Source organism: Schistocerca serialis, chromosome 2 (assembly GCF_023864345.2).
Source record: "Schistocerca serialis cubense isolate TAMUIC-IGC-003099 chromosome 2, iqSchSeri2.2, whole genome shotgun sequence".
Lineage (NCBI taxonomy): Eukaryota > Metazoa > Arthropoda > Insecta > Orthoptera > Acrididae > Schistocerca > Schistocerca serialis.
In genome coordinates this window covers 982,940,121-982,960,011 of record NC_064639.1, presented here as the reverse complement: position 1 = coordinate 982,960,011, position 19,891 = coordinate 982,940,121, and the positions used below count along the sequence as shown (strand labels likewise).

General features: G+C 36.1%; 1 protein-coding gene across 1 annotated transcript in view; it reads left to right on the top strand.

The window, feature by feature from the left end:
• The window catches only part of LOC126456574 (voltage-dependent T-type calcium channel subunit alpha-1G), a 795,987-nt gene extending 777,424 nt beyond the window's left edge, over nucleotides 1-18,563 (top strand). Inside the window, exons 38-39 of the mRNA XM_050092321.1 lie at nucleotides 9,141-9,373; nucleotides 16,612-18,563. Coding sequence (XP_049948278.1) covers nucleotides 9,141-9,373; nucleotides 16,612-17,514 — 1,136 coding nt within the window. The 3' untranslated portion in view covers nucleotides 17,515-18,563. The remainder of the gene's footprint in view (nucleotides 1-9,140; nucleotides 9,374-16,611) is intronic.
• Nucleotides 18,564-19,891: the final 1,328 nt, after the last annotated feature.

Genomic DNA, 19,891 nt, shown 5'->3' with positions numbered 1-19,891 from the left:
TGCTGATTATAACTTCGATATGCTGTTCTGAAAGACATGTTGTTAATAATACTGCCTTGTACTTTTATGCCTAATATTTGAGCAAGATGATCACTAAAACCTGGATTGAAAATTTTTAGTGAGGTGTTGTGTAAACTCTTCTTGACTAGAAACTGATCAAGAGCTGTTTGGCAAGTTTCTGATACTCGGGTAGCTGCTTTTACTTCAGCCTTTAAATTGTAGGACGTTGCAAGGTTCAAAATGGTCTCCCTATTTCCACTATTCGTGAGGAAGTCAATATTGAAGTCACCACAGATTATCAATTCACAATCCATTTTATTTATTTTATTTAGCAATTACTCCATTTTGTTTAAGAAAAGTTCAAAATTCCCGGACGGTGATCGGTAAACTGTAGCAATAACCAGGTTGAACTGAGTAATTTTTATAGCTGCAATTTCATAATCCTTTTCGACATTTGCCCTAGTTAAGTCAGGTAGTGTAATAAAATCTACATTATCCTTTGTGTAAATTGCTACCCCACCCTGCTTGCTGTTTTTCCTGCAGTAGTAAGCAGCCAAGACAAATTTGTTTATTTTCGTATTCTGGATTAATTCTGGGTTAAGCCAGTGCTCAGAAATGCATAACACTGAGATATCATTAAGTTCATGTGTTAATAGAACGTTAATTTCATTGATCTTATTATGCAGGGATTGCACATTATGGTGATAAATTTTTAGTTCAGGCGTATTCACGATTTGGTAATTGGGAATCATATTTACAGCATCACATACCTCTAGTTTAAATTAGGAACATCAGCAGTGTTGTATTTTCGTTCTTCTTTCTTGTTTATTTTGTTTTCCTCGCTGTTGGAAGGATGTTCAGGAAGCTGATAAATTGTTCTATCCCTTACAAGTCTTTCTTTAATTATTTCACTAACACGATCACAAACAAATCTTTTCCCTTCATAGTTCAAATGCATTCCATGCTTCGTGTGCAGATTTCGATGCAGCTTGCTTATATCCAGTACATCGCACTTAGTGTATTGAGAACACAGTTTCCTTATTTTAATGTTTGTTTTCGGAATTTCTTTGTTTACACATGAACCATAAATCAGATCATGCCTATGAGGAAGTGTGGCAACTACTGTGTTTCTGCATTTATTAGCTTGTAAAACATTCTGTAGTGTTTTCACGCAAACCTCTGCTTCATTTTTTGCCACATCGTTTGAACCCATTATACAGACGATAAAGTCATTTTCTTGCATTAATTTCGTCTGAGAGTTAATGTCTACAACATTTTTACATCCCGCTCCCGGTTTCACTACACTAGTCACTGCTATGTCGCAATTTTTCTCACGGAGCATGCTGGATAGATTCCTGCCATGACTGTCTGTTAGTAATAGTACATTACTCTTTTTCCCTGAAGATCTGTGTTTGTTGTTGGCATTATTTGAAAAAACGCTATTCATTTTTAGTTCACTGACTTTTTCAAGTTCACAATCATTTGGAGAGTCGTTATCACAGTCACTTGTTTGCAAAACATGATATTTGTTTTTTCCGAAAATGTGACAGTTTTAGCAAACTTTGTTGTTCTTTTTGTAGATGGAACACTACTTTTGTATGGCACTTTTACCCACTCGGACGATATATTACTTTTGTCTTGTATCACTTCACTTAGTGTTGGCTTCGATCGCAGATCCCGATTTTCTTTCTTGAGTGAGTCAATATCGCTTCTTAAGGAACTGACTATGAATTGTAAGCTATCAATTCATTCTTTTAGCGTTGTTATTTCAGTGTTACAATTCTTACAAACTCCCTTTTTAACAGCATAACTGTAACTATTTCTCAAGTTAGATTCACACACTTCTACACTCGCGGCCATATTGCCCATGAGGCCTTCTTCGTGTCATCCTCTCAGTCCACCTGAAAAACTGAGTCAGCATCCCCCACAATGAGTGAGGTGTTGTACTCACAAGAAGGACAAGATATTACTATCATGTGCTATTGATATTGGCACATAATGTTCTTGTAAAAGCATTACATTATTGTAATGTGATAAATTGTTGTAGTTATACCCTTTTGTTATTAACCACTGTTTTGAATCCTCTAAGTAATCTTTGATTGAGCAGTATGTATTACTTATGAAGAATGGTTTGCCTGCCTTTTTAAATAGATGTATTTTAGAAATCTTTTCCATATCTTTGGGCAATTTGTTATACAATTTTATTCCTTGATAGAAAATGCTGTATTGGATTTTTGTATGTTTCTCCTTAGTAAATGTGAGTCAAAACTGTAAGTTCAAACTAGTTCTTGCTCCTTGATTTGTTGGTGAAATTCTTAGTTATATTTATCCTGATATGCATAGCAGATTCATAGGTGTACGCACTTGATACAGTATCCAGTTTTTTTCTTTTTAAAAAACAAAAGAAAAAAACAGTTCCTTACAATGAGCCCACATACTACTTCTAGTTATTAGTCTTATAGCCCTTTTCTGCAGATTAAAAGTTGTGTCCGTGCCCTGTGCCATCAAGCCCCAGAAGAGAATCTCCTAGCAAAGAAGTGAGTGCATGTAGCAATAGTATGTCATCACAAGACATTGGCTGTTGCAAACTGATGACAGAACCTTAAGAGCAAAGCATGCCAGTGACATTCTTTATGTCAGCATCTTTGTGAGTTAATTTCATGTTAACTAACAAGCACATCAATCCACAATAAAAACAAAATTTCTTTGTTTCAAGTCTTTTTGGTGTGTGGATTTTTATCCCTATACTCATTGGAGGTAAGAGAGGTAACCCAGCTATAAGAAACAATGTGAACTTGATTGTCTGAATAAACTGTATACACAAGATCACAAGTATACATCATGACAGCAAAGCCCAAAGATGTTAGCATTTATCATCATAGAGGCTTGGTGGACTATCAATAATTGCTACAGGTGTATTGAAAAGTTGACTCTGCCACCTTATGTTACAACAGCTCCAAATGATACTGAACATAAATAAAATCATTCTCTTACACTAAATTCAGTAATTCTAATAATACTATGGCTGTACGAAAATGAAAGTGGTTGAATTGGCAATACTTCATATTTTAATGGAAAAGATGAAATGGCCAAGGCTGACCACTTAAAAGTACATAGTCAAACAATGGAAACTCGAGGTAGGAATATCAACAATGTAGGAAAAGACAGATTGCTACTTACCATAAAGAAGACATGTTTAAGTTGCAGACAGGCACAAATAAAAGACACTTACACAAAGATTTCAGCCAAAACCTTCATCAGCAAAAGAGAAACACACACCATTCATACACACAAGCAAGCACACCTCATCTGCACATGATGGCCAAATCTGGAGCCATTCTAGCCTGAGCTGCTGGAATTGCCAGTCATTTGTGCATATGGGTCCCACAGACTTGAGCAATATTCTATAACTGGTCACATGATTTATTTGTAAGCTGTCTCCTTTGTAGACAGATTGCACTTCACAATTATTCTACCATTAAACAAAGTTATTCACATGCTTTACACATGGCTGAGCCTATGTGATCATTCCATTTCATATCCCTACAAAGTGTGACACCCAAGTATTTGTATCAGTTGGCTGATTCCAACAGTGACTCATTGATACTATAGTCATAGGATACTATGTTCTTTTGTTTTGTGGAGTGCACAGTTTTACATTTCTGAACATTTAAAGCAGGTTACCAGTCTTTGCACCACTTTGAAGTCTTATTGAAATCTGACTGAACATTCATGCAGCTTCTTTCAGACAGTACTTTATTATAGATAACTGCAAGGTCATGAATATACAACATGAACAGCAGAGGTCCCAACACACTTCCCTGGGGCAGACCTGAAGCTACTTCTGCATCTGACAATGACTCTCCAGCCAAGATAACATGTTGTGTTCTTCCTACCAAAACCGCCTAAATCCACTCACAAATTTCACTTGATACCCCATATGATCCTAATAATGACAATAAGTGTAGGTGTGTTACTGAGTCAAATGTTTTCGGCAATCTGCCTTGATCCAAGGCTTCCAGTATGTCAGGTGGGAAAAATGCGCGCTGGGCCCCACATGATCGTTGTTTTTAGAATTGATGCTGGCTGGCATTGAGGAGGTCATACTGTTTGAGATATCTCATTATGTTTGAGCTCAGAATGTATACTAAGATTTTACAACAAATCAGTGTCAAGGATACTGGATGGTAGTTTCGTGGATTACTTCTACTACGCTTCTTGTAGATGTGTGACCCATGCTTTTTTCCAGTAACTGGGCACTGATTAGTATAGGGGCTAACTTAACCACAAATTCAGTATAGAATCTGATAGGAATTCCATCAGGCCCTGGAGCTTTGTTAAGTTTTAACGATTGCAGCTGTTTTTCAGTACCACTGATGCCCATACTTATTTTTCATTCATGTTTTCAGTGGTACAACAATTATATTGGAGCAGTTTTCCTGTGTTTTCCTTTGTGAAGCGGCATTTTAAAACAGAGTTAAGCATTTCAGCTTTTGCTTTGCTATTCTCAAATTCAGTTCCTGTCTCATTCACTAGGGACTGGACACTTAACTATGGTGTCCCTAACGGCTTTTACATATGACCAAAATTTCTTTAGTTTTAGTGAAATATCACTCGACAATATTCTGCTGTGGTACTCATTGAAGGTGTCACACATTTCTCTCTTGACATCCACACATTTCATTCAGCATCTCTTTATCTATAGCCCTACACTTTGTCTTACACCTATTATGCAATAATCTCTGTTTCTTTAGAAGTTTCTTTACAGTGATTGTATATGATGGAAGTTCCCTCCCATTATGAACTGTTCTGGGTACATATCTATCCAGTGTATGGTCAACTATTCTTCTGAACTTGAGCCATAGTTCATCTACATGCTCCTGCCCTGTGCTGAAAGTTTCAAGTTCGTCAGTGATGACTCTACTGGTTTTTTATCTAGTTTACTGAACATATGTATCATTCTACTAGTTTCAGTTGTACTTTGGTAACCATTGATGCCACAACCATGCCAAGGTCAATAGTTTTGATGTTGACATCCTCAAAGAGGTCAGGACTAATTGTTTCCATTAGATCCAATATATTTCCGTAATGAATGGCGTTCCTAACTATCTGTTCTAGATAGTTTTCAGAGAAGGCATTTAGTAATTTCTTTAAAGTCAGTACTGTCATTAGACTGTTTTTTATTTGCAATGTTACATTTACATGATCATGATTTTGGCTTTACAATGCCATTATCAAGTGTTTTAATGTTATACAGTGCTAAGATGGCATACTGTCATATTTAAAATACACTATTAGACACATTGTCAGGTCAATATTTCTGGTAAAAGCCCAATGTGTCTAACAGTGTTTTTTTTTTTTCACTCAGTGATAAAATAAAGCAGTAGGCTTTTACCAGAAATATTGACCCTTAGACAATGTGTCTAATAGTGTATTTTAAATACGACAGTATGCCATCTTAGGCACTGTATAACATTAAAACACTTGAAAATGGCATTGTAAAGCCAAAATCGTGACCGTGTAAATGCAACACTGCAAATAAAAAACAGTCTAATGGCAGTACTGACTTTAAGGAAATATATTATGACTGGCCCCACATTATGGAAAAAAAAAACATTTAGTAATGTTTCACAGGAAGTTTTGTCTCGCCCACCACTAACAAAACTGTAATTCTTCCTATTAATTGTTGGATAATTATGTCTCCAATGATGATTACAGGTAACTAATGTAGAAGTGAACTGAGCTTTTCTGTAAAGTTTTCAGTTACATCAGGAGATGAGTCTCTTGGGTGATAAAAAGATCCAGTTATCGTTTTGTGTCCTCTCCTGATACTGAGTCTTGCCAAAACAATCTCACATACAGCTTCAATTTCTATCCTGATGAATTTGAGTTTCTTGTCTACTGTGACAAATACACCACCTTCATTTCCCATTTGCCCATCCTTTCAATATACTCTTAAATTTTCCATAAAAATCTAACTGCTATCAATTTCAGGTTTCAACCAGCTCTCTGTACTTAGTATTATGTGAATTTCACAGCTGTTCATGAGCACTTCAAACTCTGGCACTTTGTTGTGAATGCTTCAACAGTTTACCATTAGGATTTTAATACTCACACTTGTGGGAGGTATTTCTTTCAATCTTACACAGTTACTTCTGGGTTTTCTACAGCTGTCATTATCTGTATTGGATAGAGTGCACCACATTTTGCAGTTGGTTGCACCCTGTTCGCTCAGTGACTGTTGGAATATCCTTTTCAGCATGTTGAATGAGGCCCCCAGGCATACCCACTGAGCGCACATAGTGTCCATTCCTGTCTCATGCTACTCCCTAAGAGCTACAATCATTCTTCTTCAAGATGATTTTTATGTGTTGCTTGTGTTGGTGACCAAAACTCTCATGAGAGACCATGACTGTCATGACCAGTCATCATCTTTTCCTGAGTCACTTTGTCTTCAATTTTGATACTTTTGCTATCAATTCTCTTCCAAAAACCATTTCTTGCATCTGCTTTTGTGGGTAACAAAGGAGCACTTGCTTCAGGAACATAAAGTACATTTTTCAATTCAGCATTTTTTCTGGCATTATTCAACTGCTTCTCTCTCCCTCCAACAACGAATTTTGTATACAATACAAGGTATAGTTTATTTACATTGATGTGATTTGTGGCACCACTGTCGCAGTACTAAGAGTATACTTCAACACATTTATTGACTGAGGCACCAGAAACATGTATCAGAAGTGCAACACTCTTTTGAAATTGATTGATGCAAGTGTTACTAACTGTCTTGCTCAACACACTCTGATGCCCAATGGTGCACTTACGACAACGAATTTTCATATTGCGTATTCAAGATTGTTTTTAAAGATTGCAATATCTTCACTTTTACATCACTGAATTTTCTCCTTAGGACCATTGCATGCAGCAACCACAGTTGACTCAACTATACTTTGAATGCAATTCAGTCGTTCACAGTTTTTCAATCAAATGGTTCATACTTAAACTTTCAAAAGCAATCATTTCCCACTGGTCTAAATTGCCACTTTCTTTGCCTAGCGAGGATAAAACTTGACCATTTAAGATTCTTTCAGACAAAACATTTTTCTCATGCTTCTGCAGTCATCGTTCAAATCCACAAAAACCTTTCTTTCAGACAAAACATTTTTCTCATGCTTCTGCAGTCATCGTTCAAATCCACAAAAACCTTCTGCAACTTCACAGCATGTGTACTAATGTTCTCTTTGTTATCATGTTGAACACAGAAAAATGATTTGATCAGCTTGTGCAGCTGCTGTGTACTCATTTGTTCGAATCAAGCAAGTAACTTATCCCAAATTTCACTTGTGTGAATGCATGTCAGCACCAGCTCAGCAACAGATTTTCCTAGTCTGCATGCTAATAAACATGTCACTTTACAATGACTTTCAACCTCGGTTCATGTATTGCTAATGTTTCTGTGCTCACATGTTCTGCCAATTCAGGACACTTGTACATACTGTTAACAATATCTTCAGGTGCTTATGCTTGGAGCAGCATCACCACATACCTTTTCCATTTTTCCCAGTCTTAAGGTGCTCTGAGTTTATCCACTTCTATTTTTTAATCACTAGTGCCAGCTACCATTTTCATCAAACACAAAACAGTGGCCAGATTCACATTATTTTACAAAAAATTATTCACAAGTAAAATAAACATTTCACAACTGTTCACACACACTTTGGGCCCATGACCTATTAGGATTATTTATTTAAAACAGGTTACCAAAAATTTGCAAAGCTTGGTTCTTCAGAGATGTACTGACAACAATAAAATACCAAATACGAGGGTTGGAACTTTAATAGTGGCAACTATTTATTTATGGCTCGTACAAAATAGATATGTGTTTCAAAGTTTTACTGACCTTCAAAGTAGTCACCAGCATTGTGTATAACCTGTTGCCAGCTATGTGGAAGTCGTAGGATACTCTTAGCAGTGCCAGTTGTGTTGACAGATCGAGTGGCGTGGTCTGTTGCCCAATGAATTTATAGCAGTTCTGAAGTGAATGCCGTGAAGTGTTTCCTTCAGTTTATAAATAGAGTTGAAATTATGAGGGCTTAAGTCAGGAGAGTGTAGTAGGTGGTACAGCACTTAGCAGCCCCATCAGTCAAGCAAATCAGTAACAGCTTGCACTGTATGTGCATGAACATTTTCCTGCAAAATGATGGTTAGGTCCTTCAGAAAATGTCATCACTTCTGTCTCTACACTGTTCATTTTCGGAACATAACCTACGACCAGCTTAGAGACAGAAGTGATGACACTCTCTGCAGGACCTGACCATCATATTGCAGGAAAATGTTCAAGCACGTACAGTGCAAGCTGTTACTGATTTGTTTGACTGGTGGGGCTGCTAAGTTCTGTACCACCTACTGCACTCACCTGACTTAAGCCCTCATAAGTTCAACTCAATTTCTAAACTGAAGGAAACACTTCATGGCATTCGCTTCAGAACTGCTACACATTCGTTGGGCAGTATACCGCGTGGCTCAAACTGTCAATACAACTGGCACTGCTAAGAGTATCCTACAACTTACACATTGCTGGCAGTGAGTTTCGCACAATGCTGGTGACTACTTTGAAGGTCAGTAAAACTTTGAAATATGTATCTATTTTGTATGAGTTGTAAATAAATAGTTGCCACTATTAAAGTTCCAACCCTTGTACTTTCAGTTTACCAGTTCAAAGATTCAGTTGTACTCACATAGCAAAAATACAAAAACTCACATTACACAGATGTGACAATTATTACACATCATATTTTTCTTTTCAATTATTTTAAGAATAATGAACAAAGAAATTTATGGGCTTCAACTGTAAAACTTAAAAGCATCACTCCAATATTGGAAGTACATTCCTCAAAGCAAATTAATCCTTTCTTTTTTTAAAAAGACTAATCTTTTAGTTTGTATTTATATGTAACATATACAATGTCTATCAGCTACAAATGACACTAATTGCCTCTTAAGTAATAGTTTTGAAGGAATAATGAAAGAATCTTTGGATCCACGTAACTAAAACAGATAGATTCATACTTCACGTTTTCCTCCTAATTTATTTTACTGTAAGCATCTTGAAATGTGTTAAGATAACACTTTCTCAATAGATGAAGGATTATGTGGTATGAATGAGAGGCGCAGAGATTCCACTGAGCTTCGCAGCAGACGTGGAGCACATAATCGACGCCGGCAGACTTTTCACTCTCATCAGGGGCCTCTTCTGCCTCCCAGCATTCCTCCTGCATATCCTGCAACTGAATATACAGCTGTCTACAAAGCAGCCAGTGACATCAATACTGATACAGTTGAGGAAAATGCTGAAGAAGAATCACCAAACTGGGTAAGTAAGGTACCTAGTACATAGTATCCACTAATTTTACCCCATACTTTCTTTGAAGTAATACACAGGTAGGAAATACTGGTATATGGAGTGACATATTTCACACAATTCATTTGTTTCTGGATAATTATATTATTTACAGGTCATATATTTTAAAACATCAAAGTCTTTCAGTGTTACACAATCTTGTTAGCTCAGTGTCCTTTACGTATGTTAAACACTCGCCAGGATAGATAAGAGCATTAAAGCACCCCCTTCCAGGACATGGATGTGTGCCAGCTCCTGATCAATCTGTCTCATAGATTAACAATGAGGGCTGGCATGCTGGCCAGTCTGAATGCGGCTTATAGGCACTTTTGCACGTCGACTTAGATAAATATTTGTCTGTTTCCCAGGTTTTGCCTCAGTTGTTTGATGTGCTAACACGCTGAAAAACTATGTCACATTTGACCATGTGATATCACTAGACACAGATAACAGTGGTAATTGGATTCCTCCTCAAGTAGGGGGCAGGGTGGAGCTTGAAGGCAGCAGTAGCTTTAAAATGTCTTTCGGGGTCACAATCCCATTGTAATAATAGCCTAAATACAGGTATTGTTCACCGTGGATGTGATGATGATGATTATGATGATGATGATGATGGTATATGGTTTGTGGGGTGCTCAACTTCATGGTCATCAGTGCCCGTACGAATTCCCAATCTTTTCACTGTCCAGGTTCACCAGTTTCCTCAATGATGATGAAATGATGAGGACAACACAAACACCGAGTGTCTGGGTGAAGAAAATCCCCAACCTAGCTGCGAACAGTACCCAGGACTCGGTGATTCAGAGGCAGCAAAGCTATCCGATAGACCACGAGCTGTGGTCGGTTCACCGTGAAATTACAGAAATATCATGCCAGTCACAAACAGCCATTGGCTGGATATAGTGTACTGGAATGAATGGATGGGCTGTACATATGTTAAATAACCAGTTTCACTACTGATTGAAGTTACTGTTGTTAATCAGCACATCAGTCAGTTCTAGTACACAAAATGCACCAAGGTAAAACTAAATTCAAAGCTTTTTGGGAACATAGCCACTATCTTAGCTAAAAGGAGATGAAATTTAACTGCTTGAGGTTCCTTTGTGGACCTTCTCCTGTTCACAGTAGCCCTTGCTTTCCACTTCAGACTGCCACAGCATGAGGTTTTCATCACCAATTTCTCTCTCTTGATATCAGTGTCAGGCTTGAGTTGACACAACTGATATGTATGTATATGATTATAAGGTTGTTTGTCGAATCTGACTTGCTTTGAAATTGCTGCTTAATGAGCCTACATTTGACTCAAATTTCTTGTGAAAGATGATGATTTATGTTGGAACACACATTCCAAAATGAGATTCTTCCATAAAGTCTTATATATGAGCCTTTTACATGCCAAAGGATTATAGTACTGCACTTTTATTATTGTTATTGCTTCATGTTATAATGAAAATAAGCTCTGTAAGTCAGTAAGTAAATTTGGTATCCTCAACTGACTTCAGTCTCTTCTTCCCTTCCTAGTCTCTCTTTCTCAGTACCTTAAGATGGGGAAATATCAGACACACAGGTTATTTCGGACGGGAACAGTGTATTTCTGTTCTTACCTTGGTATCACTGAATGCAGGCTTTTATTTCACGTGCACATTTTGCGTACCTTAATTATTGTCAAGCATATACGAATACACATTGTTGCAGTTGGAAGTTGAAACAGTGGTGTTTAGCAGGTTACAGTGCAGTGTGCAATTGTGGTTGCTAGTTATCTGTATGCGAATACTTTCAGCATTGTACAAGAAGAGGAAAAATTGGTAAGCCTAATTTGCTTATAGTTTATTTACTTAAATGTTAAGAAGAAAATGTAAATGCAGTTTGTCTCCACATCTCACTTTCACTAGTGACTAGTAAACTATTTTTAGATAACTACAAATATTGAGATAATATCGGACAATGCCATGTACTTACGAAAGGAGGCTTGGTGCTCTTCCAAGGTGATCGTGAAAATCTTGAAAAGGTGGTTTGTTGCTGTAAGATCAGGAAAACTATCGTACTGAAAGACGTCAAGCAAATTCAATGTACCATGTTCAACATTAGAGAATGAAGTTAATAACACAAACCCTCTAGTGATTGGAAGGCCTTCTGCCTTAAGTACTATTGAAGCGAACACACTTGTCTGTGGTATTTTAAGGCCTGCACATTGGGGTTTTCCTTTTACCTCTGATGATGTTTGGTACATAGTGAAAGGATATCGTGATAAATGTGGATGAAGGGAAAATTGCTTGCCTTGTAACACAACAGGGATTGAGTGGTCGCGTTCATTCTTACAGCATCACTCTGCCATATTAAGTGTCCAGCTATCTGAGAACATTAAAAGGCAATGTGCTGAAGCGAGTTAGAGACAGTGAAATCATATTTCCAGAATGTTGGTGAATAAATGGAAAATATCGATCCCAAAAATGTAATCAATTATGACAAGACCAATCTGTGTGATGACCCTCAGAGGAAGCATATGATAGAAGGGGAACAAAACATCCTGAAAGGAGCTTAGATTCTTCTACTGCAACGTTGCTCTGCACTTAGATTCTTCTGCCACTGGGGATGGAAAACTATTACCTCCCTATGTGGTCTTCAAATTGGAGCATATATGGGACACCTGGCAAGAAGGAGATCCAAAGGAACGTGCTATAACCACAATAAAAGTGGATGGTTTTGTCTGTCTATATTTGAAGACTGGTGTATTACTATTGCAGTGCCTTACCTGAACTCAGTGGATGGGGAGAAAGTTATGATAGGAGACAACCTTTCAAATCACATTTGACTGTGAGTAATTGACAAATGTGAGAAGAATAAAATCTCTTTTATTTTATTGCCACCAAACAGTACTCATATTTTGTGGCCATTAGACATAGGTTTCTTCAGACCTTTAAAAGCTGCTTGGTGGGCAGTGCTTATACAATGGAAGAAAAGCTCCTGCATTTCATGCAATGGGATTAATTCCATTTGACCCTGAAAGAGTCCTCAAAAAATTACCTGATGGAAGTCATTCTCAAAACAGTTCTGTAGAAGCCTTGTCTTCAAGCTTTGAAGATATGCTTCAGAATGTTCACTATGGAATGAAAAATAACACGAGTGTCCAACAAAAGTGAAAATTAGATGTTTCCCAAGGAAAATCCATTTTATGCATCAATAAGAGAAAGATATATAATGCTGACTCAGTGTCTGAATTGCTTGTGAATAATGATGTAATACCAACTGGTGACAAAAGCAGCAGTGAGGGGAAGCAGTTTTGGAAGTGGAGGCTTTTGTTCTTGTGGATTGTCCACAAATGTTTGGGGGGCAGCAGCAAAATAGGCAGTTTGTTGGAATTGCAACAAATGTGGGCACAAAAGAAGTGGAAGTCAGATTTCTGCATCCATTTCAAGCAGCAAATCTGTATTTATTTTTCCTGTCATTCCAGATGATGATACTGTAGACAAAGGCCAACTTGTAAGAGTGTTGCTGACTCAAAGAGAAGAAAAGGGGGAGTTTTCTTTAACTGAGACCATATTGTAGATTATTATTGATTTGTTGTATGAGTAGTTTGCCTTAATTAATGAAATATTTTGTAAATATGTCTGTGAAAGTTTTCTGAATATGTGTCAAATGTTTATTGAAGATGTGTAGAATATTTTGTAGCCATCTGCAAATAATGTTTTCTAAACACGTAAAACGTGTTTCTAAGTATGTCTATTTTTTAAAAAGGTAGTCACTGTACAAAATTATCCCATTAGATGTAATATAGACCTTTGTGTGTAAATCCAATGAATGTCAGTAATTATCCCATCAAGGGGGTAACATCAGACAGTTTTATTTGTTGGATTCTAACTAATTAAAAATATTTGTGACTGAAGTTCTTTGATCATATTATTCTCCAATGTCATCCAAAATATCTTGCACTTTTTGTCTCAAGAATTTAATATTCTTTATGAAGTTACCTTAAATAAAATGAAAATTCCATCTGATATTACCTCATCTTGCAGTATATGAACAGAAGAAAGGAATCAATCAATGTAATTCCTTAACAAATTGGTCCATCTTCATATATTTATTCTGAGCTTACATACATAAGGGAAACTGGCACCAAAATAAAACTGTAAAGCTAGAAGAATATTGTACAAAGTGATAGCAGTAACTGGCACACAGAGATAGTATCAGAGTCTTTGGAGCTATAGGTTCCTTTATTACATTGTATAAACATAGATGCCTTTCCCAGCAGATTTGTTTGTCCTGCCATGAATGAATTTTTTAAAGTTCATCAAGCAAATATTTCCAACTTACAGAGGAATTCTCAGTGTCTCAAATGAAATTTAAGCACTCACTTCTTTAGGTGTCCTTCCGGAGAGTGCCCATTGTTTCATAAAAAGTTTCTCCCAAACAGTAAATCCTAAATAGTTTTCTTCTAGCTCAACCAACTATTCGCTATACAGTTTTGCAATCCTTACTTTGTAATTTGCCTGAGTGTGCATATCAGAACTGAGTAAATCTCCCTCAACCCTCAGCTGTTCAGTGAATAATGAGTTATTTTCCAACTAATGCCATAATCTTACCTGTTCAATATCCACTGCTGATACAGGCCTTTCCTATGGATTACAGTCTTCACCTCTGCACATCCATGTTGATTCTGTGTGTCTTCCAGTCTCATTTGCCACTTTAGATTAAGCCATAGTGTCAGTGTTTTCTTATCTCTTGGAATCCACCAAAGGATTTTTTATGTGGATTTACATTCCAGTCACTTGGGTATAAGTTCCCTCCTGCTCCAATTCATTTTCAGAACAGTCATTATGTCTTCTACTCCATTCTATTCATTCTGTCTCTCTCGATAATTCAAAACATGCATATCTTCTCTGCTTGCCCTGATACCCTCAGTTCTGGGGTGTTCTTTTTCTTCATTAAAAGTCCATGTCTCACTCCCATTAAGTAATAACTGGTTCCATATATTGATTGTAAGCTTTCCTTTTGAATTACATGGAAGCTTGGTTTTGACAATGGCATTTAATTTAGCACTTTTGATAATGTGATATATAAGGATAGAATTGTTTTTCCCTTTGCTACATTCAGCAATCTATTCATTGAAAATCATAAAATGCTTTTTTAATACACATTAAAAATATGAATTTGTTGTTTAATTTTTCATCTTTAAGTAGTTTTTGCCATTTATTATTGCCTCCATCATCATCAACATACCGGTACATTATCCTGGAGGGGATTTCTTCTTTGCATATAAAAATCACATTATTGTGGTCTCTGCAAATGATAATGTACAACGTGAATTTATTTAGATCCAAATAGTTAACACCATTAGTTTAAAATGTTGTGGACAACGTAATTTTTCTGTAATGGATTGGTTTTTGTAACAGGAATAAATGTTTCTAAACATTCCACTTAGCCTTTCGAATCATGGCTATTGTAGCTGTATGATTACACTGTGAGTTACTGATTATATGTACTAGCATTACATCCTTCCTCTCTGTCAGTATGACCTCAAATGTTATTAGTACAAGGTTCATCTATGAGAATAGTGTATTCTAAGTCTATAGACTGATACCTATTTTTAATCAGTGTATAGCCAATCCAGTTGCTCCAATAGTCTGATGGCAAAGTCATGCCAGAACCAATTTACGTACTATATCATGTAACATGGGTGCTGTAACACTTGACTTAAGTTAGCATCAGAACAGTACTGCAATTTGTGTAAGTCAGTTTTGCAAACTATTTTCATTTTTGGTGGTGCTTGGTTACAATAGCATTGGAATTATCTTATGCAGCTTAGTATGTAGACATTTAAATAATTTGTTGTAAGCATTTTAATTAACATGTACATAAATAAAAATGGTATTTTTTTCACTTTTTAAACATAAAACACTCTTGAGGGTATGTGGAAGAAACACGAGCATATCATATTTTATGTATTTTTGTTTGTCCGACTTTTTCTCATCCTTGAGGTGCTTTCATTAAGGGCCATTGGAATGAACTGGGTAATTAATCTGTATGGAAACTGCGTGATGTCAGCACGATAAGAACTTTTCCGCCGTAATTGTGAAAATGGATAGATAAGTAACAATTCTGACAGTAGTTCAGAACCATTCATATACTTACTCAGTAACAAATTAATAGTTTGAAAGGTAAAACTTTAGTTAAAGAAGCATCATTAATGAAATCTGTTTTTGGGCTCACACACACACACACACACACACACACACCTACACTTACATCTTAACCTCACGAAGACCGAATTATAGTCCCTAACAAAACCATTAATATTGATCTTTAATGGAAATCTACTTCCATACTTACTAATAGATACTATAAGCCCTGGACTGGGAAAGGAATTTCCATTTCTTTTCAGGTGACAGGCACCAAAACACTTATTATACAGGGTATTTCACAATTACTTTTACAGGCTTCGAGGGGTTGTAGAGGAGACTAAGTAGGTAAAATTTAGATAATGAACCCACATCTGGAAATGTATCAGTTGGATGTAAAACATGTTTCAAGATCAGACCACATTCAATTCTCGCATTCAAATCTCCCATATCACAGTACAAACACAGTAGAGCCAATGAACTCTTACTTGCATGCTGTACAGGAGCCCATGTAAATGACAATGCTTTGAGTACTCATTGTAAGCAGTACTTATTGTTGGGTCCTCCTCTAAGTGATGGAGGACATCCTCTTCAAAATCAAGAGTGAGGCACATCTGTGGAGCACTACATTCAACCTTCCTAGTTGCAGATGTACCAGTTCCTTGCAGCCATTGTTGTAGGTGGACAAAAATGGTACCTGACGCCATAACTACAACAGAGACTGATGACAGTGCCCTCTTCTTGGTTTCTATGTATACCAGGAAGCAGGAGATTTGAAAGTAATTCAAACTTCAAACTTATTTCATAACCAAATGGTACATTTCTAGACATGGGTTCCTTATCAAAACATTATCATTCCCACTACAAGCCCTAGAAGCCCTTAATAGGAATTGTGAAACATCATTTACATCTTTTGCTTTTCAGTGAAGCTTCTGTTTTTAATTCTGAACCAGTTCTTAATTTATTTATTTTTATGTTTGTCAGACTGCTTATCCTACTGTTCTTGTTTCGTTATTAATAAAGATCGTTTTAATTGTGTTATTGAAAAGATGTTTCTTGGCACCTTCATTAATGTATGTATTTTCAAATTTTAAGCTGCTGCCTCAGGTGAAAGAGAAAGCACCAATACAAAGAACTGCAAGTGACCCACATGAGGGGAGTAGAGGTCTGCTGGCAGTGCCTGGCTTGCGACGTAGTGATCTGGGCAGCACACAACGTCTAGAGCTCCTGGTTGGCACCCAGTCAAGGAGAACTGACTGGGCAGATCCAGAGTCCGTGACTCCATCTGATGATATTTCCCCTGACTGTGTATCTCCAACAGCTACACTAATACCCCCACCTTATCGTGCAGCCACAGCAGAACAGTCTACTCTACAAGCCCCTGTTTTAGACAGAACTATGGCTGGTCCACGGTTTTTAACTCCCTCTTTGACTTTAGTAACAGCTCATGATCTAAACAGAAGTGGCAGTATGACTAGCAGCTTAAGAAGTGAAAACATTTGTGAATTAGCAACTGCTATTCAGTCCCCACCAGCACTGTTAACAGAAAAGGCAGTGCATACTCACTTTCAGTCCTCATCAAAAGGTGAACATGCAGATGATAGTCTTTCAAGTGATGCCTCCAGTTTAGAATTAACAAATGTTACACCATTGTTTGTTACACACAGTGAAATTACGGTATCAGTTCCAAGTTCTTCATCCTCATCACACAGTGGAAGAAAATCTCCATCTACCTCCAGACCGGTCATTGTAGGTGAAGTTACTGACAGAATCATTGTAGATTGTGACAGTGTGGACAGTGAAAAGGACAATGTTTGTAAAATAGATATAGACACAAGAGAGTGCAAAGCAGATAAGGAATGTGATGATACGTGTGACCTTTTCCAAGTTTCATTTGAGGTGGATGACAGTGCTACCGAACCAATTTACAGAAGTCTCATTTCAGAAGACAGTAAAAGTGCTGGACACAGCAGTGAACCAAGAACAATATCCAAATGACTTACGCAGTAAACATTCTGGTCAAAAACTTAATTATGTATTTAATACTTTTGTTCATAATAAATTTAGTTCATAGTTTGTTGCTGAAGTTTGATTAATTTCTTTTTAATGGCTAACAGACACATATCATAGTTGATGTGAGTAATAACAGTCACATAGGATGACAATAGTATCTGAGAGAAAATTGAGGTACATAGACTATTCGCTGTTAAAATTAGGTGAAATCAGTACCTGTCATTTCAAAAAGGGAGGTGCATAAAAATAGAGACAACATTAAATAGATGTTCTGCTAAGAAAGAGATTACCAAATTAAACAGCAAGCATATAGTACTCTCTTCTAAAACATGGTTATTTTAGTTTAAAAGAGTACTGAAATAAAAGGATCCTCAAATGTTGCAAAAATGTGTCATATCTTTTTATTTTAACTTTTCCATTTTCTCTTACTTCTAACTATTAAAACTCTCATCATCCATAACTAGCACCTCTTTGTAAATTTCTGACAGTGAGAAACTGCATAAACAATACTTGAAATTTAGTTAAAATCAGAAATATCAGCAGGTTCTCCTACTTCCCAGGTCTGGCACATTGTGCCTGCAATGTTTGAAAGAAATGCTCCAGTACACAGGAACAGACATGGGAACGTAATTAGAACCTGTGACACAGGAGCCAATATGATTTTAGGGACACAAGAATTGTGTCTTCATTAAGTTTTTCATATCTGTGGCAACGGGGTCTCTTCGTTTCTCCATAAAAGTGTCATTAGTAACATTATTTTAATTACAAATCAAGAAAATGACATTTTTATCCTAATTCATGTTTAAAAAGATTTTTGTATGATCATTCAAGTTTCAAAAAGGTTTAGTAATGTTAGTACATCAAATTCAATTTTTGTAAGCATAAAGTTTTTTAAAAAAGGTTTTGTGTTATTTATATCAAAAGTCTAATGCTGTTCAGCTAAAATTATGTTTCATTTATGAAAGGAAAACTGTTCAAAAAACTACACCTGTATAAAATTGTTTATAAAAATATACAATCAATTTTTTGATAAATGATTAGCAGTTGTTAATTGTACAGTGTTGTTTTAATCATAAAAGAGTCTGTATAAAATGTTATGTTGTATAAATTATACAGCATGAATATTTTAATGAATGGTATTAAAAAATATGTTGTGATTGGCATAAACAAATAATTGGTTCAGATCTTTGACAGAGACTCAGAATTTGCTGAAAATGCTTTGGCTGACAGGTATAACCCACACAAAAATCATAGTAATAAAAATTTATCATGAATATTTTTACTATTTAGTTGGTTCCCTCTTAATTTTTTTAATAGTTCTCAACATTTTTATTTACTAAACTAATTCTCGTTACTGACCACATATTAGTCATTTATAAAAATTCAAAACAAAACGGAATGGTAAAACAGTAAGGAGCTTCAACATGTTTGTCATTTTTCATCTGCTACACACTATGTTTTAAAATCATGTCTGCTGCAGATATTCTTTCTGATTTACTATGCCTGCTTAATTGGTGCTACTATAATGTCCTTATATTCCCTTTTTTTTCATTGAATAGTTTTATAAACCATTATATTGTGGTAAAGTCATCACTAACTTCGCATTGTGATGCTAAAAAGTAGTCAGTAACATTGCCTCAAAGGTAGTGATTCTCACTAAAAGTATGGAATGTAGATCTCTAATGTTCATAAAATAGCATTATTTTAGTACAAGCAACTACACTTGTTGCTACACTGTATTGATAGCCAGTGCTAAATATGAGAATCTACAAAGCATCTTTATTGGAAGCTGTATATAATGTCCTAAGTGCAATTAAAATTCAAACTTGTATGACTGGTACTTACACTTAATATTATCTGTGATCTTAAGTCCATGTAGCAAGATGTTTCTGTAACATTTCTACAGTATTTGTGTGGCATTCCTCAACACTAAAATTTCAATGGTGTAGAACTGCAAAAATGTTATGTGGGTTATTAGTAGTTATCTGTTAGTCTAACAACATCTGAAACAAATGCAACTAAATAGTTTTTTCCAGTTTTAATTCTAGAAATATTCTATGAATGAGTAAATTAACAATGTTTTTAAAACTTTATATGTAACATTTTCATATGGACAGACATGTTTTAAGTTGTCTTCAATTATTACACTGCAGATTACAATAGATTTTCATCTATCCTTTGTTCTTTCTACTGCTCCAAACAATGTTGTGGAAAGGACTGTTCACTCAGATGTGAGCTTGGAAATAATTTCATTGCATACCATATATCATTGGTAGAATTGCTTTGAATTTGTATAGCTGAATATTTTTCTAATTATAGAGAAAAAGCAAACACTGATTACTAGTTCGTTGTAGCACAATGA